At 46.3% G+C, this 24887-nt stretch overlaps 1 protein-coding gene across 1 annotated transcript in view; it reads left to right on the forward strand.

The window, feature by feature from the left end:
* Positions 1-24887, forward strand: part of LOC130267776 (protein mono-ADP-ribosyltransferase PARP12-like) — a 145496-nt gene that overhangs the window by 51655 nt on the left and 68954 nt on the right. Inside the window, exons 7-8 of the mRNA XM_056517957.1 lie at positions 9182-9344; positions 9504-9624. Coding sequence (XP_056373932.1) covers positions 9182-9344; positions 9504-9624 — 284 coding nt within the window. The remainder of the gene's footprint in view (positions 1-9181; positions 9345-9503; positions 9625-24887) is intronic.

The raw sequence follows: 24887 nt of genomic DNA on the forward strand, positions 1-24887 counted from the left end.
GGGTTAACTAACCCGCAAATCTCTTTGCTGTCCCTTTTTGACTTGTTAACCGCCTCCGGCACACTTTCTTACTATAAGCTAAACCTCCCCAAATCTCAAGCTTTACCTGTAGGCCTCCCCTCCTCCCTACTAGAATCCCTGCAACCCGCATTCCCTTTAGATTGGCAACATGGTAGTATCCATTATTTAGGAATTTACCTTACGTATCCTTCCACCTCTCTTTTTCGAACTAATTTCCTACCATTGTTATCCAGCTTTACCTCTACTCTCTTCTCATATGAAGGTCGGATGGTCTCCTGGTTCGGAAGGTTGACGGCCTTTTACTTCCAAAACTCATGTACCTATTTCGCATTTTACCTATACCGATCCCCAACTCATTCTTCAGATCAATAGATAACATTTTGGATACCTTCATCTGGACGCAGAAACGCCCTAGCGTCCCTAGACGGACTATGGCAAAACACAGGTTGACAGGTGGACTAGGCAGACCAGACATTGAGGGATACTATAGAGCCTGTATCTTGGATCAGAGCCAATATTGGTGGACAGGTACATCAACCAAACTATGGGTTGCGCTTGAACAGTCCTTTAGCCCAGAGTGCTCCTTACGAACTAGGCTTTTAGCCACACTATCTGACACACCGATGGCTAGTATTGGCTTTACAGCTATCGATGTTACAGAGAACATTTGGAGGACTAGTACTAGACACTTCCCAAACCTTATTAGATGCCCTCCTAAACATATTCCGATAGATCCCATATCTGTCTGTATTCCTGACCTGGACCTATCCGTATGGAAAGCTGCTGGAATACTTTACGTAGGGGACCTACTGTCAGGATCCGGACTGATATGCAGCGAGGACACTGGAGGTGGATCCCCTGTGTCAGTGAGGTGATGGCGTGGGTCGTACCAGGGGAACGGAATCTAAGGGGTTACTGGTCTTCACCAGAGCCCGCCGCAAAGCGGGATGGACTTGCAGCAGCAGGTAACCCCCAGGTCGTTCCACCCGATAGCGACTCAACCCCACTGACAGCTGAGACAGGCACGGTACACAGGGACAAGGCAAGAGCAAGGTTGGACGTAGCAGAAGGTCAGGGCAGGCAGCAAGAGTCGTAGTCAGGGGCAACAGCAGAAGGTCTGGGTACACAGGCTTGGGAACACACTAAAACGCTTTCTCAGGGCACTAAGGCAACAAGATCCGGCAGGGACAGGAAGGGGAAGTGGGTTTTTATATCAATGGAAGTGATTGACACTGATTGGGCCAGGCACCAATTAGTGGTGCACTGGCCCTTTAAATCTCAGAGAGCTGGCACGCGTACGCCCTAGAGATCGGGGCCGCGCGTGCCGGGACGTGACAGCCGGGGAACGGGACAGGTGAGTGGATTGGGATGCGACCCGCGGGCGGGCGCGTCCCGCTATGCGGATCGCATCTCCACCGGCAGAGACATTGCAGCGCTCCCGGTCAGCGGGTCTGACCGGGGCGCTGCAGAGAAGAGAACGCCGCGAGCGCTCCAGGGAGGAGCAGGGACCTGGAGCACTCGGCGTAACACCTACTAGATGCAACCGACACTATCCACTTCCCGACCCTCAGGACACGCTATCCACTTCCACATAGGGAATTTTATAAAAGCCTACAAATCAGGAGCTTGCTCAACACCGGATGGCTTGATACTATTCGTGTTCCTGCGAGATTCCTTGGCTCCTTAAATACATCCTCTACATTGTCCAGGGGTATTTCTTTCTTTTACACTTTATTGGGAGACAAGACAACTCTTACCCACCTGCCTTTTATGGAGAAATGGGAAACAGACTTACGCTGCACAATCACCTTAGACCAATGGGACCTAGCTTTCCGTAACATACAGAGCATATTTAGAAGTGCTAACCATCAAGAGGCGATCTATAAAACTGTCCACAGGTGGTACTATACACCCTACAGGCTGCATAAAATAGATCCTGCATGTTCTGACCGTTGCTGCAGGAGTTGCGGAGAGTTGGGGACGTTGATACACATACTATGGGAATGCCCGGCATTGCTCTTGACTTAGCGGGGAATAGAACTAGTGGCTTCTAGAATTCTGGGTACGGCCTTCCGACTGAACCCCGCCACTGTGTTGCTTATGTTAGACCTAGACCAGTTTCCTACTGTATCGAGAACGGTACTGGCACACTTATTTATGTCAACTAAACTCTGTATTACTAGGAGATGGAGGACCAGAGAGGGCCCAAATCTTTCTGAGATCCTCTCTACTGTGAACCTTACATTCCAATATGAGCATACCTACGCCTTAGCTAATAACAGAGATCTACATTTCTTGACGCATTGGGACCTCTGGATTCGCAGTCCCCACTATGTGTCCCTGGGTTTCTCTACTTAAAGGGGTACTCTGGTGGAAACCTTTTTTCTTTTAAATCAACTGGTGGCAGAAAGTTAAACATATTTGTAAATTACTTCTATTAAATAATCTTAATCCTTCCTGTACTTATTAGCTGCTGAATACTACAGAGGAAATTCTTTTCTTTTTGGAATGCTCTCTGATGACATCACGAGCACAGTTCTCGCTGCTGACGTTATTATAATAATAATGCTTTATTTATTGTTGTCCTAAGTGAGATTTGAACCCAAGTCCCCAGCACTGCAAGGCAGCAGTGCTAACCACTGAGCCACCATGCTGCCCCTTGTGGGTGCTAAAATGGACAGAGATGTCAGCAGAGAGCACTGTGCTCGTGATGTCATCAGTGTTCCAAAAAGAAAGGAATTTCCTCTGTAGCATTCAGCAGCTAATAAGTACTGGAAGGATTAAGATTTTTTAATAGAAGTAATTTTACAAATATGTTTAACTTTCTGCCACCAGTTGATTTAAAAGAAAAAAGGTTTTCACCGGAGTACCCCTTTAACTTCTCCATGTTTTCTTTCTGTATTTTTCTCCCCTCCTGAGTTTCTCCCACATTAATACTCTCACTCTTCACTTGCCCTCTATTCCTATCTCTTCCTCCTTTCCTATGATTTTTTTTTACTCAGCTCTAGTGATGACCATTCATACTATGTTGGTAATTTCACTGTTGATATGATATATGCCTTTACGTTGTTGATGTTGACTTGTCCGCTGGACTTACCTTCCCTCAAATCCCTTTATTTGAGCGTGAGATTCACGATTGACCATTCCCGGGAAGGATTTCCCCACACATGTCGAGCTACTGGACTCACTTAAACATGTACAATGTAGACGCTGGACATCATTACTGTTTTTGCTATTTGGAACCTGTGTTTTGTTGCAGTTTATCTGCGCTGCCTATTTTATTGTGAAATGTTTCTTATTGTTGGAAAACCAATAAAAGTTTTAAAATGAAATGTAAGGGGTTATGAAACCCTCTTCGGTACTGCGAATGCTTGCTCCTGAATCCTCTGTCTTTCAGGAACTACTTGCCTCACGGATGCTTCTGGCCTTGGGCCTTAAATTTTTGGATGTTTAGCAGTAGCTAAATACATGCTTAATGCAAATTTCAACATTGATCTTTAAATGTAATGGGTTATGAAACCCTCTTGGGTACTGTAAATGCCTGCTCCTGACTCATCCTGTGTCTTTCGGGAACTACTCGCCTCACTGATGCTTCTTGCCTTGGGCCTTTAATTTTTGGATGTTTGCACTAGCTACATACATGCTTAATTGAAATTTCAAAATTGATCGTGCAATGTAAGGAGTTATGAAAGCCTCTTGGGTACTGCTGATGCCTACTCCTGACTGCTCTTGTGTCTTTCAGGAACTACTTGCCTTCATGATGCTTCTGGGGTACTGTTTTTTAAAATTTTCTGATAATTTTCTCAGAATAATAACCATTATACCATTGAACACTTTGTTGTATGTGATTTTTTAATTAAAATTTTCAAAAATAATACGGTGAGGGATGAACTCTGCTTCTTTATTTCAGAAAACATTACTTTAGAGAAGATTGTCTTTTTTGGTCCACCGTCCTGCATTATAGAGTCTCCTGGACTCTTGGATATGCGCTTGTTCTTACACAAAGGTACAAAAACAAAAAATTGCCGGTCGGGGCAATGGAGAGGTTGCGCCTACATCTCACGTCCACATGAGCCCTGTGGGGGCTTATTTGATTAGGTCCTTTGTACCCCCACGCCAGGGTCCGGGACACTAAAAGTTTGATTTAAATTTCAAATAAAAAAATCTGCCATTTCAATGGTCTCCTCGTGCATCAGCCAACTCCAGGCTGTGTCGTTCAGGCAATATATAGGTAGCACCCACTGTCCTAAATCTTCTTTAAAAATTTCAAGAAATGCTTGTGTTTTCTCTTAGGGAATGTGAAGCCCTGGTGTGTACTCATGCATCAGCCAACTCCAGGCTGTGTCATTCAGACAATATATGGTTTACTAATGCCGCTGCTGGGCCTGGGTATAAAAATTTTGTTATGATAGGTAGCACCCGCTATCCAAAATCTTCGGTTTAAATTTGTAAATTCCTCTTTTAATCTTAGGGATTGTGAAGGCCTAGTGCCTACTCATGCTGCCAAAACCTCCATGCTGTTTCATTCAGCCACTATATGGTGTCCTCATGCTGCCAACACCTCCATTCTGTGTCATTCAGCCAATATATGGTCTCCTCATGCTGCCAACACCTCCACGCTGTGTCATTCATCCACTATATGGTCTCCTCATGCTGCCAACACCACCACACTGTGTCATTCATCCACTATATGGTCTCCTCATGCTGCCAACACCTCCACGCTGTGTCATTCATCCACTATATGGTCTCCTCATGCTGCCAACACCACCACGCTGTGCCATTCAGCCACTATATTGTCTCCTCATGCCGCCAACACCTCCACGCTATGTCATTCAGTCACTATATGGTGTTCTCATGCTGCCAACACCTCCACTCTGTGTCATTCATCCACTATATGGTCTCCTCATGCTGCCAACACCTCCACTCTGTGTCATTCAGCCACTATATGGTCTCTTCATGCTGCCAACACCTCCGCGCTGTGTCATTCAGCCACTATATGGTCTCCTCATGCTGCCAACACCTCCACACTGTTACGCCGACCGCTCCGGGTCCTCCTCATTCTCCTCACTGCAGTGCCCCGGTCAGACCCGCTGACTGGGAGCGCTGCACTGTCACTGGCGGCGGGGATGCGATCCGCGTAGCGGGACGCGCCCGCCCGCGGGTCGCATCCCAATCTACTCACCTGTCCCGTTCCCCGTCTGTCCTGGCACGTGCAGCTCCGCTCTTTAGGGCGCGCGCGCGCCGGCTCTCTGGGATTTAAAGGGCCAGTGCACCACTAATTGGTGACTGGCCCAATCAGTGTCAATTAGCTTCCCTGCTCCATCTGTATATAAACCCACTTCCCCTTCCTGTCCTTGCCGGATCTTGTTGCCTCAGTGCCTAGTGAAAGCGTTGTTGTGTGTTCCATTACCAGTGTTTCCGGACCTTCTGCCGTTGCCCTTGACTACGAACCTTGCCGCCTGCCCTGACCTTCTGCTACGTCTGACCTCGCCTCTGTCTAGTCCTCCTGTACCACGCCAGTCTCAGCAGTCAGTGAGGTTGAGCCGCTACCGGTGGACACGACCTGGTTGCTACCGCCGCAGCAAGACCATCCCGCTTTGCGGCGGGCTCTGGTGAAAACCAGTAGCAACTTAGAACCGGTCCACCGGTATGGTCCTCGCCAATCCCTCTCTGACACAGAGGATCCACCATCAGCCTGCCGAATCCTGACACACACTGTGTCATTCAGCCACTCTATGGTCTCCTCATGCTGCCAACACCTCCACGCTGTGTCATTCAGCCACTATATGGTCTCCTCATGCTGCCAACACCTCCACGCTGTGTCATTCAGCCACTATGTGGTCTCCTCATGCTGCCAACACCTCCACGCTGTGTCATTCAGCCACTATATGGTCTCCCCATGTTTCCAACACCTCCACGCTGTATCATTCAGCCACTATATGGTCTCCTCATGCTGCCAACACCTCCACGCTGTGTCATTCAGCCACTATATGGTGTCCTCATGCTGCCAACACCTCCACGCTATGTCATTAAGCCACTATGTAGTCTCCTAATGCTGCCAACACCTCCACGCTGTGTCATTCAGCCACTATATGGTGTCCTCATGCTGCCAACACCTCCACGCTGTGTCATTCATCCACTATATGGTGTCCTCATGCTGCCAACACCTCCACGCTGTGTCATTCATCCACTATATGGTGTCCTCATGCTGCCAACACCTCCACGCTGTGTCATTCAGCCACTATATGGTGTCCTCATGCTGCCAACACCTCCACGATGTGTCATTCAGCCACTATATGGTGTCCTCATGCTGCCAACATCTCCACGCTGTGCCATTCAGCCACTATATGGTGTCCTCATGCTGCCAACACCTCCATGCTGTGTCATTCAGCCACTATATGGTCTCCTCATGGTGCCAACACCTCCACGCTGTGTCATTCAGCCCCTATATGGTCTCCTAATGCTGCCAACACCTCCACGCTGTGTCATTCAGTCACTATATGGTCTCCTCATGCTACCAACACCTCCACGCTGTGTCATTCAGTCACTATATGGTCTCCTCATGCTACCAACACCTCCACGCTGTGTCATTCAGCCACTATATGGTGTCCTCATGCTGCCAACACCTCCACACTGTGTCATTCAGCCACTTTATGGTCTCCACATGCTGCCAACACCTCCACACTGTGTCATTCAGCCACTTTATGGTCTCCACATGCTGCCAAAACCTCCACGCTGTGTTATTCAGACACTATATGGTCTCCACATGCTGCCAACACCTCCCAAGCTGTGTCATTCAGCCACTATATGGTGTCATCATGCTGCCAACACCTCCACGCTGTGTCATTCAGCCACTATATGGTCTCCTCATGCTGCCAACACCTCCACGCTGTGTCATTCAGCCACTATATGGTCTCCTCATGCTGCCAACACCTCCACACTGTGCCATTCAGCCACTATATGGTCTCCTCATGCTGCCAACACCTCCACACTGTGCCATTCAGCCACTATATGGTCTCCTCATGCTGCCAACACCTCCACGCTGTGTCATTCAGCCACTATATGGTCTCCTCATGCTATCAACACCTCCAAGCTGTGTCATTCAGCCACTATATGGTCTCCTCATGCTGCCAACACCTCCACGCTGTGTCATTCAGCCACTATATGGTCTCCTCATGCTACCAACCCCTCCACGCTGTGTCATTCAACCACTATATGGTCTCCTCATGCTGCCAACACCTCCACACTATGTTATTCAGTCACTATATGGTCTCCTCATGCTGCCAACACCTCTGCGCTGTCATTCAGTCACTATATGGTCTCCTCATGCTACCAACACCTCCACGCTGTGTCATTCAGCCACTATATGGTCTCCTGACACTGATGCCACCTCCAGGCTCTGTCATTGTGCTGCTGTGCGGCAGTGATTCTAAGAGCGATGCCGGTAATCTGCATGCTATTCTGAATAACAGTATTATTTCACTACCCCAGCACACTCCATATGCGTTTTAGGACACAGCAAAGTGTCTACCCCTATAGAGGCTGTATGTAGGCTAGAAATAGCCTTTTTTAATATAGATTCGCCGCAAAAATATTCGGATCGAAACAAACTTTTTCATCTCTAGTTTCAATCATAACCAATTGTAACACATTAACGTCTCCTCCAAACAAACATGGCGAGAGACGCTGTGCTTCATGAAGGAATTCATTATATTGGAACGGTGTTTATTCATTCCCTGACGAATAGTCTAAATAGTATGAATAGTCAGCACAACATTCCACACACACAAGTAGGTAAATAAACATCATTACTAAAGGCACATGTAAAAAAAATTCACATTAAGGGCACGTATTTTATGCTGCGCAAAAACCGCCTCGAAACTCACTGCACACATAGAGCTGCCGCCGGAAAGCCTTGTGTGTGTGTTAAGCGAAGGATACGCACAGCATGAAATACGCTGCATACACAGAGGTGTCAGCAGAGAGTACTGTGGTCAGGCAGAAAGGAAATTTGAAAAGAACTTCCTGTGGATCATACAGCAGCTGATAAGTTCTGGAAGGGTTAAGATTTTTATTAGACGTAATTTACAAATCTGTTTAACTTTCTAGCACCGGTTGATTTGAAAAAATAAAAAATAAAATGTTTTCCAGTGGAGTACCCCTTTAAGCATGTTACAGGACAGGATTACATCCAGGAGTACACTTTTTGTCTAGGTGGAGGAATGTTTAGCAGAAACAGAGCTTGGAAATGTCAATCTAGTAAAAATCAGACCTAGATTTCCCAAAACCCTTCTATATGTTTCTTTGTATGAAGCATGATGTGGCCAGCATAATTCCTCTAAGACAAGGCATATGTAATTTTAACCCTTACCCTCCAGGAATATCTCTGTATATGCTATTAATGCAATGTAATACACAAGACAGTTTTTGCACATTAACTCCCGGTGTCTCCATATACAGATTTATTGAATTTGTGGAAAAGTTCCTCAAAACAGCTTCATACACATGGCAGCTGGATAACACATACTGGGGCAGTATAATCTGCTGGGTTTTGTGATACCTTATTATATACTGAGGACAACTGGATCTTTGAAGGGATTTCCTACTAACTAGATAACACAAATACATACAAAGGGAACCCTATTTAAGCATAGTTTAATGGTGGAAAAATAAGAGGACATGCACTTTACTTCACTCAACTCCCGTCCTTCTGAAGAACTGGCAGGAGGAGCTTCATTTACTGGAGCACAACGGCAGTGTGAACGAGCACCTACTTAGAATAGGTTATTGCCCCTTTGATGACCCCAGGGGTTAGATGCAGTTTTTCTTCTTCTAGGTGCGCTCTTAGCTCTTCATCCACATATTTAGTCTATTGAGAATATCTCAGGGCAGTTTATAGCTTTATGACATGGCCATATGAAAGCAGATACAACCCGCTCATCTTCATTCGTATCACTCAAGTGCAAGGCTTACTTTGATTGACTAGTATTCCATTGCGACCCTTTTCATTCGATTGTCTCTTGTGCTGACCTCCATCTCAGTCCACCGCTCCACGTGTATCCAAACCATGCTGGGTGTTGTCTTCCAACAGGGACATTACATGTGCATATCTTAGGGGGTGGAGCGTTATCTAGTAACTCCTCCCACTTGTCATTTACAGCGTTCAATCAATTGACTTTGTGACTATGAGGTCCGGCGTGCACCCCGTTCGTCGTCTCTCCACTGTCTCTTCTGTCAAGAAGCCGCCTGGATACGACCTGACCACCGAGTGGCTGTGGTACTGGAAGCATAAAAATGGCGCCTGGACACCGTATGGCCAATCTGTAAGTTCAGTACAGGGCACCCAATCATCTCCAGGGGGCAGAGAATGTGGCCACCCCATGACCCTGAGATCTCCCTGCCCAATATGAGGGGAGCAAAACTACAAATACTATGTGAAAGTTGACAGCTGATTTTACTTTCCCTGTTTCTGATCCTTTTAGAACGTGATAACAGCGAGCACCGCCATGTCTTCTTCAGACCTAGAAAACGTGTATCTCGCATTTCCCACCTCAGTTGTTCCTTTCATCGTGGGCAGGCACTGCTATGAGATCAATTTCTCAGGTAAGAAAGCACATAATGTAGTGATAAATACCATTGGGACCCGTGTGGGCCCCCCTGAGGGTCCACAATTCTTTAGTTCATATTAATGTCTGATTGCTTAAATACATAAACTAAACTACTGCACCCACCTGTGGACGTCGGGCCCTCATACCACCCTCATGGAGTCTGTTTCTGACCGTTAGAGTGGACACTTTTGCACAATGCACATTTGTGTCCTGCTGGAGGTCATTTTGCAGGGCTCTGGCAGTGCTCCTCCTGCTCCTCCTTGCACAAAGGCGGAGGTAGCGGTCCTGCTGCTGGGTTGTTGCGCTCCTACGACCTCCTCCACGTCTCCTGATGTACTGGCCTGTCTCCTGGTAGCGCCTCCATGCTCTGGACACTACGCTGACAGACACAACAAACCTTCTTGGCACAGCTCACATTGATGTGCCATCCTGGATGAGCTGCACTACCTGAGCCACTTGTGTGGGTTGTAGACTCCGTCTCATGCTACCACTAGAGTGAAAGCACCGCCAGCATTCAAAAGTGACCAAAACATCAGCCAGGAAGCATAGGAACTGAGAAGTGGTCTGTGGTCACCGCCTGCAGAACCACTCCTTTATTGGGGGTGTCTTGCTAATTGCCTATAATTTCCACGTGTTGTCTGTTCCATGTGAAATTGATTGTCAATCAGTGTTCTTCCTGAGTGGACAGTGGGATCTCACACAAGTGTCAGTGACTTGGAGTTACATTGTGTTGGTTAAATGTTCCCTTTATGTTTTGAGCAGTGTGTTATATCGTTTTAATCAGTGTCACCCGCACTTCTAGCCATTACTGCTGGTTAATGTGCGTAAGTGTAGTGACAGATTTCCTTTAAACTAAAAAGAGATATCCACAGACTGTAGGCGACCTGAGGGCTTACTGTATCTCATTTATTATATTTCTATTATAGGCACATTGGGTTCTGTGCCCTACTTAGTTATCCTCAGTCCCCAGTCTCAGTGGGTCTAGATTGTGAGCTGCACTGATCAAACACCTGTTTATAAGGATCTGATTTGTTTTCTTACTCGACCATCTGCCTGTAACCTATGACAACCAAACACTGCCTGCTGTGACCGCTGCCTGCCGCGACCGCTGCCTGCCGTGATCGCTGCCTGCCGTGATCGCTGCCTGCCGCAACCGCTGCCTGCCGTGATCGCTGCCTGCCGCAACCGCTGCCTGCCGTGATCGCTGCCTGCCGCAACCGCTGACTGTACGACTGTGGGGGGAATATTCAAAGACTTCTGTTATTAGGGATCTTTATTTTGCGCCTCAAAGAGTGTTAACTGTGCCTCATTTTCAGACGTGTGTTTGGTCTTTTGAAAAAAATGGGTCAAATAGCCCATCATTTAATACCAGGTATACTTGATATTATTGCTTTCATAAAGTACATCAAGGGGAGCAACCTGGGGATTCCCTGTGGGGAAGGGTGAAAATTCCCATAACCCCTTAGATACCACCACCTGGCATAGCCCTACATCAACCCATAAGTGACCTAGCCCATTCACCACCACTGCCAGGGGCCTTATGTCTATTTGTTCAGGTCATGAATCCCGCTGACATTCCCCTGCCTGAGACTGATTATTTGACTGCAGAATTGTCACGGCAGAAGACCCACCATGATCAACTCTACCAGATTCTGCAGACTGTACCTACTCTGTTTACTGTTCTTGCATCTGTAAAATTTCATTACTGCAACAGTCACGCGTAGCATTCACAACTTCCACCATCCATCTGTGGTGTCCTGGTACCGTATTGCATACCGTACCTTGGTTGGGGGTCCCCAAAGTCAGAGTTCCTTGGAACTGTGGGGGTCCGCTTCCCTTGTCATCCCCTAGTCACCTCTCAGTAAGTTAATATTATGCTAAAATAAATGTAAATGCTGTATATAATATGTTCTAACCTTCATAACGTCGCAGGACCTTAGCTCATGTGACGGGGCTTCAGAACTCTATGGTAGGTAAAAGGACCTTTGGTGGTTCATGGGTCATGTGATTACCCATAACACTTTGTAACAGTGAATGACAGATGGTATGGACCAATCCTAAAACGGCCAGCCCCTGCCCATATAAGGGAGCTGCGTCCAATAATCTCTCTCTTTCCTTGTGGGCTGCTGATGAGTAAAGACCTGCACAGCTGTCATCGGCAACTACTGGGCCAAAGCCTGCCGGCCTCGGCCTGAGACAAAACAGTGAGTTCTTACAACTTCCCCGCTAAAGCTAGCAGGATCACTGGACCTAAACAAACCCCTAAATCCAGCGGATCTGTGCTTAACAAATCTTCCTAAGCTAAAAGAACTTACAAGGTCCCAACCACATGTCAATCTCCGCTTGCTTATGCTGTATATAGACTTTGTTATATGGACTGTTCCTGTTATCCCATGTTACAGAAAATCTTCAGTAAAGTTTCCGACAGTTTTCAGCAAAGCTCTGGTTGTGGACATTTCATTTATTCTTCAACTCCCTATCGCTCTTGGGAAGGGTGGCGGTAGGCCAATCATCACAGTATTAACCCTCACCCTGGCGTCACGACTGACAAGAGTTAATTACACCCTTGAAATACCGCTCAGCAACACCCCAACTGCCCTACACCCCCCACGGGCTACCACACATCTTTCCTTGGCTTATAATTGTAAAGAAGACTCCAAGCCTGAGAGGTTTCTTAACCAGTCCCTCCATCACAAGGTACTGGCACATCAGGTCTCCTCCAATCGAGCAAAGGTGGCCTTCATAGTTTCTTTGTTAATTGATGAGGAACTTGTCTGGGCAACCCCCCTGTTGGGAGTGTCCAAAGGAGTAGTGCAGTGAAAATCAACTTATCCCCTATCCAAAGGATAGGGGATAAGTTATAGATCACAAGGGGTCTGAGCGCTGGGGCTCATCGCGATCTCCTGAATGGGGCCCCAGCAGTCTGCAGGAAGCAGCCATTCTGACCCCTGCAGGAAGCAGCCATTCTGACCCCTGCAGGAAGCAGCCATTCTGACCCCTGCAGGAAGCAGCCATTCTGACCCCTGCAGGAAGCAGCCATTCTGACCCCTGCAGGAAGCAGCCATTCTGACCCCTGCAGGAAGCAGCCATTCTGACCCCTGCAGGAAGCAGCCATTCTGACCCCTGCAGGAAGCTGCAGTCGACACCCCCCCCTCCATGTTTCTTTATGGCACACATGGAGGGGGCGTGTCAGTCCCTGCTTCGTGTGGGAGTCGGCACACCCCTTTAACTGCAGACTGCTGGGCCCCGTACAGGAGATCATGGGGGACCCCAGCGGTCGTACCACCAGCGATCTATAACTTATCCCCTATCCTTTGGATAGGTGATCAGTTAATTTTAACTACAAAATTCCTTTAATTTTGTCTTTACATTTAGAACTGGATTGGGATAGGAAAAAATTGCAGCAGGCGCTCAGGATCCCAGAGGAAGTAGTCACACTCAGGTCATAAAGTGGCAAAGTGCAGCAACTTTATTTGATGTACAGCATTAAAACAATGACGCGTTTTGGGGTGAAACTATCCCTTCATCAGATTGACTGACTGTAGTATATACACAACATGAGGCATGTGGGGTTTACATAGACAGGATAATTATCATACAAGCTGGAGGATGGTGCAAAGGTAAAAGGTCATCATATACATAACAGAATACAGTGGTTCCTCAACATACCATGGTAATCCGTTCCAAATGGACCATCGTTTGTTGAAACTATCGTATGTTGAGGGATCCGTGCAATGTAAAGTATAGGACAGTGGTCTACAACCTGCGGACCTCCAGATGTTGCAAAACTACAACACCCAGCATGCCCGGACAGCCGTTGGCTGTCCGGGCATGCTGGGTGTTGTAGTTTTGCAACATCTGGAGGTCCGCAGGTTGTAGACCACTGTTAGAGAAAGTTGTACTCACCTGTCCCCGCCTCTCCGGACCGTCACCGCTGCCCGGAATGTCGCCGTCCATCACTGTCGCCGCGTCCCCGGGGTGTTACCGACACTCCGGCAAGGCCTCTGCTTCCCCGGCATCCTCGCTCTCCGTCGCCGCCATCACGTTGTTACGCACGCCGCTTCTATTGGATGACGGGACGGCGTGCGCAGCGACGTGATGACGACGATGGAGAGCGCCGACGATGCAGGGGATCCCAAAGAGGACGCGCCGGAGCCCCGAGGACAGGTAAGTGATCGTCAGCGGACCACACGGGGCACCGTAAAGGGCTATCCGGTGGCAGCTGAAGCAGTCTGCGCTGCCGGATAGCCGTTTATGCGATGGCCCCGACATAAAAAAAAAGCATCGTATGTTGATGCTGCCATCACTATGTGATGGCCTCTGAGAGACCATTGCATGTTGAAATTATCGTATGTCGAGGGGTCACTGTAATTGCACTGAAATATACTTGTAAAGAACCACTGTAGAGACTGGGGGGGATATAATGTATATTATATAATAGACGCTGAAAACGAGCCCCAAGTGAATAATAACACTGTGTAGTAACTAATGCATTGTTATGTGGGTAGGGATTGCGTACAGGAAAAGTGGAAATGAAGCTTGATTCGCACTGTCATGATGTTAATGCGTGTCATGGCAGTAAACCCTGGCACGCTCAGGCTCCGCTGGTCAGCCGTGATGTGTTGCTATAGATGCGTGTGTCTTGAAACACTATGCAATTGGTAATTTAAACTTATGTTGCTCCGGTGTTTATTCATATCTGCACCTAGGAAAGCCGGGTGCAGTGTAAAGTGTGTGTTTGGTAGCTGAATGAGGGGGGTGTCACGATCACACCCTATCGGTCCTGCCAAGACATTAGAGAGAGTGTGATGGTGCAAGGGTTAAAGCCACCAGACCTCTGGGTATCTACTACTAGTCCCAGCAAGTCACCAAATTAACCCTTAGATAAACGTGTTTTACCAGAGCCTCCTTCAGAAAGGTGAGCTCATTTATTTAGAGATCAAAGGCCAGAGCTGATTAATTAAACATTTAATCTGATAAAAGGTATCACAGTGCTGACTATATAAAAATACAGGAACAAATGACATACAGGTACAAAAATATCTAAAAGAGTTTAGCAAGACAAGTTCAGAAAACAAAAGATGAAGTTCTTACAGCATGATGGTATAGCAGTCTTTTGAGAGTGAGGGTCCAGCTGTTCCTAGGATGGTCTTGTCAGCTTGGGGCACAGCCTTGAACACACAACTTTTAGTCTAGCATTGTTTAAATATCATATCTGCTTTCTAGGGAGGGAGACTCCATCCCCCCTCTGCTCTGATCCCACCAGGTGGGGCATCCCACCAGAGTGCACGACTTCAAAAAAGCCTTTGACTTCAAAGGAGATGTAAACAAACAGCCAGACCCCCCCAATAAAATGTAATACACAAAAACACAGTCTGATTGACCTCTCACCTATGTCTTGGATAATACATCACACAGTTATAATTTATAATACACATATAGGATTTTAATAATCAGGCCTTGGGCCTGACACCTCCCCCTTAAGATGGGGACAGAGAGATCTTGCCGTGCCAGGCTGATAGATCTGTCTCCATTAACCGTCTATTTCTTTTCTTGACACCACGGGCCTTGCATTCCCAGGCAAAGATGGCACTGAAGGGGCCTATTTCCTCATTTAGCTGCCTTTTCTTTGTAGCTGAGAGCTGTGGATTGATCTCTACATCCTGAAGGGATCCCTGGCTCTTAGCTTCCTCCACTCGGTCTAGTAGGGGATCACTACCGTGCCCTTCCTCTGGTGCACTACATACACTGAGTACCACCTCCTCAGGGTCATAGTATGCCATATTAATGTGGTACTGTCTCTGCCTCTGACCTTTCTCATCAAGGGCAACTACATATGTGGTGGGTTCTAGGCGCTGCAGAATGGGGAAGGGACCCTCCCAGGCAGCCTGCAACTTATTCTGCCTGATGGGGTTCAGAACCATTACCTTCTGTCCCACTTCATAGACCCGGTCCCTTGCATTGTGATCGTACCAGTACTTCTGCCTGGACTGTGCTGCTATGAGCTTGTCCTGTACCAGCCCAGTCAGTGCCTGCATCCTGTCCCTGAATCTCAGAACATACTCCACCACAGAAGTCTCAGGGGCAGGTAGCCCCCCTTCCCATTCTTCCCTAACTAAATCTCGGGGTCCCCGCACTTTGTGACCATATAATAACTCAAAGGGCGAGAAACCTGTAGACTCTTGGGGTACCTCCCTGTAAGCGAATAACAGATGGGGTAAATACTTTTCCCAGTCTCTGCTCTCCAATTCTACAAATGTTTTTAGCATTTGTTTCAAGGTGCCATTGTTACCGGACACTCTGTCCAACCAATGTAGAGGGTTGTGATCAGTTATGACACAGGTATGGCTCTAATTTTTGCAAAGCCCAGACCACAGCTAGACATTCCTTCTCTATGACCGCATAGGCCACTCCCAAATGTCCTGCCAGGGGGGTCTTATGGGCCAACCTCAGCAGCTCTTTCCTGTACTGCCTAGGAACCACTAACTGCCTTTCTCTCTCCTGGGCCCCTAGCATGCCTTTGGAAAGGGATTTCCAGTACAAGATATCATTTTCCCAATATACCCCGATACCCATCTGTGTCAAAATCTGTATGCTCAGCACGTTGTCTCAGCCCTTCAAGGGAAGGGTCACTGCGCAGAGCCTCCCGGAAATGCTCATTTCCCTCCCCCCATCTTGGGGCATCAGGGAGCACATTTCCCCAAGATGAACTAGCATCTCCACCTTCCTCTCCCTCAGTTCCAGACATAACAATGTTACAGGCATCATACACAGGGCTATCACTCCTTCCCTCCTCCTCCTTAGGCTCACAGGATTGGGACATATCACTCACTGCTGGTCCCTCATCCTTAAATGTCACCAGGGGCACACCAACCCCTCCCCCTAGCCCATCTCCACTAGGTTTTGGCATTGGCAATGCATTATCACCACATTTTACAATACACCCCATTCCACTTTTGGAAAACATTACTGGTTCAGTCACAGGTAAACAAATATCAATCCCCTGCACTCCCTCCCATTTATCACGTTTCACAATACACCCCTACTTCACTTTTGGGAAACATTACTCGTTCAATCACAGGTAAACAATTATCAATCCTCTGCACTCCCTCCCAGTTACCACATCTCGCAGTGTCTCGCACAGTACCTCAGAATGAACAGGGCTCTCTCCTAGCCCATCCGGTGTGCAGGTAGTGTCCTCTGGAGCATAATGACAGAGCATCCGACCCAAATCATTCCCCAGCAGAACATTAACAGGGATGTCCTCAGAGGCCCCCACCTCCCGCAAACCCTTGCCTGTACCACAATCCAGGTACACACGGGCCATGGGAACAGCAGGCCGCACACCTCCAATTCCTTTTAAAGCCATGATTCTTCCAGGGATGATGTCCTCTGTATCCACCACTTCTGGACGCACCAAGGTAAAGGAGGCTCCAGAATCTTGCAAACCCACTGTCACCCGGTCACCCACAGTTACACTCTGCAGGTTATCCGCTCTTTTCTCCACCGCTCCGGACACCAGAAGAACGGCTGTGTGTCCTCCAGCTACTGGTGGAGAATTCTTTTTGTTGGGGCACGTGGCACTCAGGTGCCCAATATTGTTGCATCTGTAACATCGGCGGGTTTCCCCCTGACCCAATGTGGCTCCTGTTGCTTTTGGGAATGATGGCAAGAATTTCCTGGCTGACCTGGTGGTGCTTTGTGGTTGTGTGGCTCCCCTCCAGGTACTTGCTCTAGCTTGTGCAGATCCACGCTTTGCTGCTGGCGCCCGGTTGTTGGCAAAGTCATCTGCTAGTTCTCCTGCTTCCATGGCTGTCTTGGGCTTGCGGTCCAAAATCCACTCTCTGGCTTCAAAGCTCCGTGTTTGGAGAAACTGATCCAGGACCATCAAGTCCTCCAGGGCCTCATAGGTAGTGACTTGTAGGCCCCCAGTCCATTGCCTGAATGCAGTCCTTAGCTGACCTGCATGTTCAGTGCAGCTTTCTGTGGCGCTTTGTTGCAAAGTGCGAAACTTTTTCCGATAAGTCTCTGGAGTCAGATTAAAACTTTTGAGCAGGGCAGATTTTATTGCCTCATAGTCCTGGTCACTCTCCGAGGAAAGAGAAGCAAACACATCCAGAGCTTTCCCTCGCAACCGTGGGGTTAGATATCGTCCCCACTGTTCCTTAGGTAGATGGAACTGCTGGCAAACCTTTTCAAATCCCCTCAGGAACACATCCAGATCACCATCTTCCTCCAATATGGGGAAATCTTCCAAGCGGGGTTTGTGGTCTCCTTGATCCTGCACATCACTCCGTGCAGATGAAGCATCCCCTCTCAGCCTCAGAACCTCCAGTTCATGCCTTCGCTGGGCCTCTCTTTCTGCGGCTCGTGCCTGGGCCTCTCTCTCAGCAGTTTGGTACTGGAGAAGCAGTTGGAGTTTCATATTGGCATCCACATTCCCAAGGTGTTGTAAGGCAGTCCGCATATAAGAGTCCAAGGCCTCATGTGGAGTACTGTCCTGCTCTTCTGCACGGCATCATACTCCACAAGATCAGCAATAAGTTGTTCCTTGTTCTTTCCTGCGGTAGGGATGTCCTTTTCTTGGCACATTAGCTCCAGTGCAGGCTTGGACTGCTTGCGATATGCCTCCATATTTCTGAGATGAGACAGAGGAGGTAAAACAGGAGATGGGGAGGACAGAACTGTCTTGCACTCTTTTTGTATGTCTTATAAACCAGCACTGAGCTCCGTCTTTGGAATTTACACACAAGAAGATGTATGCAATTTCTTTTTAGCGCTAAGATTTCCCTACAGGTAAAATCCAGCAAGCACTAAAAATCTCTAAATATATCCCGATGCTGCCACCAGTAGTCACGATCACACCCTATCGGTCCAGCCAAGACATTAGAGAGAGTGTGATGGTGCAAGGGTTAAAGCCGCCAGACCTCTGGGTATCCACTACTAGTCCCAGCAAGTCACCAAATTAACCCTTAGATAAACGTGTTTTACCAGAGCCTCCTTCAGAAAGGTGAGCTCATATATTTAGAGATCAAAGACCAGAGCTGATTAATTAAACATTTAATCTGATAAAAGGTATCACAGTGCTATGCATAAAAATACAGGAACAAATGACATACAGGTACAAAAATATATAAAAGAGTTTAGCAAGGCAAGTTCAGAAAACAAAAGATGAAGTTCTTACAGCATGATGATATATCAGTCCATGTGTTGGGGCACAGCCTTGAACACACAACTTTTAGTCTAGCATTGTTAAATATTATATATTATCTACCTTTTTGGAAGGGTGACTCCATTCCCCCTCCCCTAAAAGAACTGCATAATGGCAGAATGGATAAATATCAAAAATATGATTTAAAAAAGTATGATTATAAATATGAATAAAGCTATAAATGTGAAGTGGTGTTAAAATAAAGCATGGTAGGGATTGGTAGCAATATATAATAGTATGATAAAATTTTTATTTATAGTACATATAAAAAATAATAATAAGTAATTAAGGAGGAAGAATAAGGGGGAGGAAAGGTAAAATGTGTATATGAAATGCGTCATAAGTACAATAAAAAACGATCATTTATACAATAAAAAATGGTGAGCTGAAAAATAAATTAAAAACAAAAAGTTACTTTCTATGCATTCATTAAGACCTGAGGGAAATAAAGTACATAACTTTAATATCCAGAAATTTTTCTCGCTGTCGCAGTCTATTAAACCTCTGGGGGACATCATTATCAATAAATTCAATGCAAGTCACTGTAAAATCTGAAAAATTAGCACGATGGTGGGTCAAATCGTGTCTCGAAACACTATGCAATTGGTAATTTAAACTTATGTTGCTCCGGTGTTTATTCATACGATTACGGAGGCACTGAATGGTGTGGCCTACATACTGTAGGCCGCAAGTACACTCCAAAAGATATATGACATATTGGGAGTCACATGTCATGTGGCTTTTGATTTGGAAAGTGAAGTAAAAATGAACAAAAAGAGGTGCGCTCCTAGTGAAATATTGCGGGGTAATCAGTAAGATGAATGTAAAATATTGCACCTTACCATATGGTGTTGCACTGAGTTAAGGGCCTTAACTCATTAGCAGGGATTTTGTGCTGGTCGGCTTTAATTTTTAGGATGTCAGTTTTCTTTTTCATTATCTGAACATTTAAAACTGGCGCCTTTTTTCTTGTAACTCATACTGCCTGACGAAGAATCCTGTCCGGATTAGAAACTTTTAAGTTGCACCATTTTAAGAAATAAAAATTTGCCTTTTTAACGCTCTGGCAAGTTTTTACAATTTCCAAGGAAGGCGTCATCCGGAGGTTCATTATCTTTTACCCTTTCCTCATCTTGATTTGGAAAGTGTCTTTAGTGCTGCTGGACATGAAAGAGGTTTTTCCGTGTGCAAGAGAAGAGCAGCACTTACACCGTGTGCGATTGCATTTAAAACAACCATTCTTGTGGAGAAATGTTGGCTTTTTTTCTTTATTTAGATTTTTCAGATTGCTGGGGGCAAGGATATTTTTCAGAGACCTTGCTCTCCAGTAGGTAACTCTGGGTTTTGATGGGAGGGCGGATCGAAGAAAAGGGTAATTTCATAAAATATCCCAATATTTGGTGAGAATGGTTCTGATTGGGGTAGCATTATTCAAAAAGGTAGTGATTAAATTGCAAGACCTTTCATTACCAGGGTTTTAACCGTTCTGAATACTGAGTTCGGATTTAGAAAGACATTCGGCTTGTGTTAATGAACTGGCCTTTTTGCTTGCTGTATGTATAATCCTGGAAGGGTATTTATTTTAGCAAAAAAACCTTGATTTTAGAATACTGCTTTATTTTTTGTACTTGGATTCCAGTGTACAAGGACGAGGCGCTGTCCTCTGGTCTTTTTCTTTTTTCTACTTTACATTTAGAAGACTGTTTGAAGAACCAGGTCAGGCATAGTCTGCAACTACTTCTCCTCTCTGTCTAAGCCAAGACAACTGTACTGAAAAGCAATATGCTATTCAGTTCCATACTTTCGTTTTTGAGCTTGCCTGGAAAAATGATGTATGAAGGTCTGGTGGACTGCATTACAAACAAGTTAGTGGGTTGTTATCTCCCCAACTCTGTAGACTAACTTATTTTATTGTCCATGCAGATAGACACCTGGTTCTGAGAAGGACAACATAAGACTAAATGTACCAGGTACCCTATTTTCAGAAACCACTTCTACTTTCTACGACACCATCTCAGGTCAAGACCATGCAATTGGAGAGCGTCAAGCTTTCTTAGGGGAAGTGACAAAGTCATAATTTATGTTTTTACTGTGAGGCTAAAGTTCGTTTTCTGCAGGATTGTTCAGGAAACTTCAGTTTCTAATTGATCCAATGTATGATGGCCTCACGGACTTTACAGGATTCTAGGCCTTTCCTGGTTGCCAAACATCATGATCCAGTAATTGAATGGAGTTTGTGTGTTATGTTGGGGGCAGTATTGTTTTTCCCAATGTCTTTGATGACAGTAAATGGAAGGCTAAGACTCTACCTCCTTATGACTGTCCCATTGACCTGCTCCCTGGAACTTCTCTAGGTATATTAAAAAGATTCTGAACAGAGGTGTGTTTATCTTTCCAGCAGCTAAAAAAAATCTAGTTTGCTTCTGCCTGAGTACTGTATCATCCAGATTCCTTTTTACTCTTCTTTCTAGGAGTTGACACCATTACTGTTGGAGAGGGAGCCATTCTTTCTCATGGAAACAACAGATGTAAAGTGACAAAATATGGCTTCTTCCCCAAAGCATTCTTCGTATTAGTGACCAGGAACATCTCACAATCAAGCTGGTTTGGGATACGTGGCATTATTACAGGAGATATATCACTATTTTGGACCTATGGATGGAGGGTAAATATCAACAATATATTACAACTGATCACTCAAGGTGATCACTAGTACCCTATATTTCCCATCCACTAAAGATTGTGCTCCAATAAAACATAACTTTTAATTATTGCCTATTATTAAAATATTCAATCAGGTAGGTCCCTTTAATAACATTGTAAACTTGTGGATCTGCATGTAACTACATGCTAGTATGGTAACCATACACTAATATTGCACTGTTTAATTGTTTCGGCTGCAGTCCGCAACAAAGAGGTAGGCATGGACCTACACTGATGATATTAAAATATTAAACACACATCGCCCCCCCACAGACGTTTCACCACTAACAAGTGGCTTTATCAAGGGCTATAGGGCAAATGGCGTGTGTTTGAGCCAAACTGGGATTTATAAAACCTCCCCTGTGTGATGTCATCAAACAGGATGTGACATTCATGGAAGAATTCCAAACATTTCATTGGCAAATCCATGGATAAACAATCAAACTGACCAATGGGTTGGAATACCTGGGAGTGACGTTTGCAGCTCCCATAATTCATTACCATGATTGCCATATACTTAAAGGACAACTGTAGTGGTCAAAAATCCCTGCCCAAATGTTCCCCAAACAAAAGTTATACAATTCAGTCAATTAGTCCTATTTACCTATATGCAGCCGTTTCTGAGATATTAGAGTTGCCAGCATAGCCCAGTAGTCCTGCGTCCGTCCCCTATTCATTACATTGCAGCCGCCATCTTGGGGACGGAGATCTCTTCCTCCCAGCAGTGTTTGTGCTCCCCCCTAGCCTCTGTCAGCTCCTCCCTGCTTATGCATATGCATGAGCGGGTGCTTTGTGAGGCAGCCATAGGCTCATCCTCAGAAACGCCCCTATCTGTAAGATTCAAGCAGGGGGAGAATGAGGACGTCCACAGCTCCTCCCCCCTCTGTCCACAGCTCCTCCCCCCTCCCCTGCTCTGTCTACATAGGACCTCACTTATCATCGGGAGGATTCAAGTTATCACGGGGGAAACACAGAGCAAACCACAGAGCAGGGAGGGGGGGACGTGTGTGTGAAGGAGACATATTACACTGCACGGGCTGGTGGTGTATACAGGGAATAAATATCATACTGGGGGGGGGACTACTGAATGACACATGCTGGGAGTTGTAGTCCCTGTTATGTGTGTGTGTATGCCAGTGTTTCCCAACCAGGGAATGCTGGGAGTAGTAGTTTTGCAACATCTGGAGGCACCCTGGTTGGGAAACACTGGTGTATGAACTACAACTCCCAGGAGACTACAGAGATACAATATAGGTGTTGGTGAACTACAACTCCCAGGAGACTACAGAGATACAATAGAGGTGTTGGTGAACTACAACTCCCAGCCAGGAGACTACAGAGATACAATAGAGGTGTTGGTTACATACAACCCCCAGGAGACTACAGAGATACAATAGAGGTGTTGGTGAACTACAACTCCCAGCCAGGAGACTACAGAGATACAATATAGGTGTTGGTGACATACAACTCCCAGGAGACTACAGAGATACAATAGAGGTGTTGGTGAACTACAACTCCCAGCCAGGAGACTACAGAGATACAATATAGGTGTTGGTGACATACAACTCCCAGGAGACTACAGAGATACAATAGAGGTGTTGGTGAACTACAACTCCCAGCCAGGAGACTACAGAGGTACAATAGAGGTGTTGGTGAACTACAACTCCCAGGAGACTACAGAGATACAATAGAGGTGTTGGTGAACTACAACTCCCAGGAGACTACAGAGATACAATATAGGTGTTGGTGAACTACAACACCCAGGAGACTACAGAGGTACAATAGAGGTGTTGGTGTACTACAACACCCAGGAGACTACAGAGATACAATAGAGGTGTTGGTGAACTACAACTCCCAGCCAGGAGACTACAGAGATACAATAGAGGTGTTGGTTACATACAACCCCCAGGAGACTACAGAGATACAATAGAGGTGTTGGTGAACTACAACTCCCAGCCAGGAGATTACAGAGGTACAATAGAGGTGTTGGTGAACTACAACTCCCAGGAGACTACAGAGATACAATAGAGGTGTTGGTGAACTACAACTCCCAGCCAGGAGACTACAGAGATACAATAGAGGTGTTGGTTACATACAACCCCCAGGAGACTACAGAGATACAATAGAGGTGTTGGTGAACTACAACTCCCAGCCAGGAGACTACAGAGATACAATATAGGTGTTGGTGACATACAACTCCCAGGAGACTACAGAGATACAATAGAGGTGTTGGTGAACTACAACTCCCAGCCAGGAGACTACAGAGGTACAATAGAGGTGTTGGTGAACTACAACTCCCAGGAGACTACAGAGATACAATAGAGGTGTTGGTGAACTACAACTCCCAGGAGTCTCCTGATACAGTAGAGGTGTTGGTGAACTACAACTCCTTTATACACTCAAACAGCAGAAAGCTGACACGGCATGCTGGGATTTGTAGTCTTGCAACAGCTGGAGTCACCTCTGCAACTCCAAGCATGCACATACAGCAGAAAGCTGACAGGGCATGCTGGGATTTGTAGTCTTGCAACAGCTGGAGTCACCTCTGCAACTCCAAGCATGCACATACAGCAGAAAGCTGACAGGGCATGCTGGGATTTGTAGTCTTGCAACAGCTGGAGGCACCACTGGAATTCCCAGCATGCCCGAACAGCATATTAAATAACTGGGCATGCTTGGAGTTGTAGTTGTGAAAAAGATGGAGGGACCCCTATCAGGACAGTTTTATAGACAAACAATTATGTTTTTTTACCATTTTTCCTTTCACTCTCCACTCTCCAGTGTCCACACTACAGTGAGCGCGGGGGCAGCTGTTTCATCACTGGACAGGAGCAGCATGGGGAGGGGGAGATGAGCAGAAGAGGAGGGTATATGCATAGGGGAGGGAGATGTGGGCGTTACAATATAATAATTTGCTCGGGGGATAGAACAGGGGGAGGGCAGCAGCTTACAGGAAGTAAGCACAAGGCATGATGGGAGATGTAGTTTTATTTTCACTTCTCCGTAATTCGTGTGCTGATAACGGGAGAACAACTGGGCCAATTTTGATGGGGGAGACATCGTTGGAAAGGTCTTTCAAAGACCTATTAAATGAGGTAAAAAAAAAGTTTTTTTGCCCAGCACTGCAGATGTCCTTTAAGCTAATCAGGGACTGGGTTCTTACTGTCCGTATTCCCCACTAGCTACAATTGCGATTCCATGCGCCAGCTGATAGACTCTGCTATGAGTGCGATCACCGACCGGGCTTGCGCACGTTATTGTTTACCTACATCATGATTGGTGCCTCCTTCGTGCGCTGCTTTTGTTTCTCTTTAACCTCATTGGTTCTCTTCTTGTAACCTGAT

The sequence above is a fragment of the Hyla sarda genome, chromosome 4 (genome assembly GCF_029499605.1).
Source record: "Hyla sarda isolate aHylSar1 chromosome 4, aHylSar1.hap1, whole genome shotgun sequence".
Lineage (NCBI taxonomy): Eukaryota > Metazoa > Chordata > Amphibia > Anura > Hylidae > Hyla > Hyla sarda.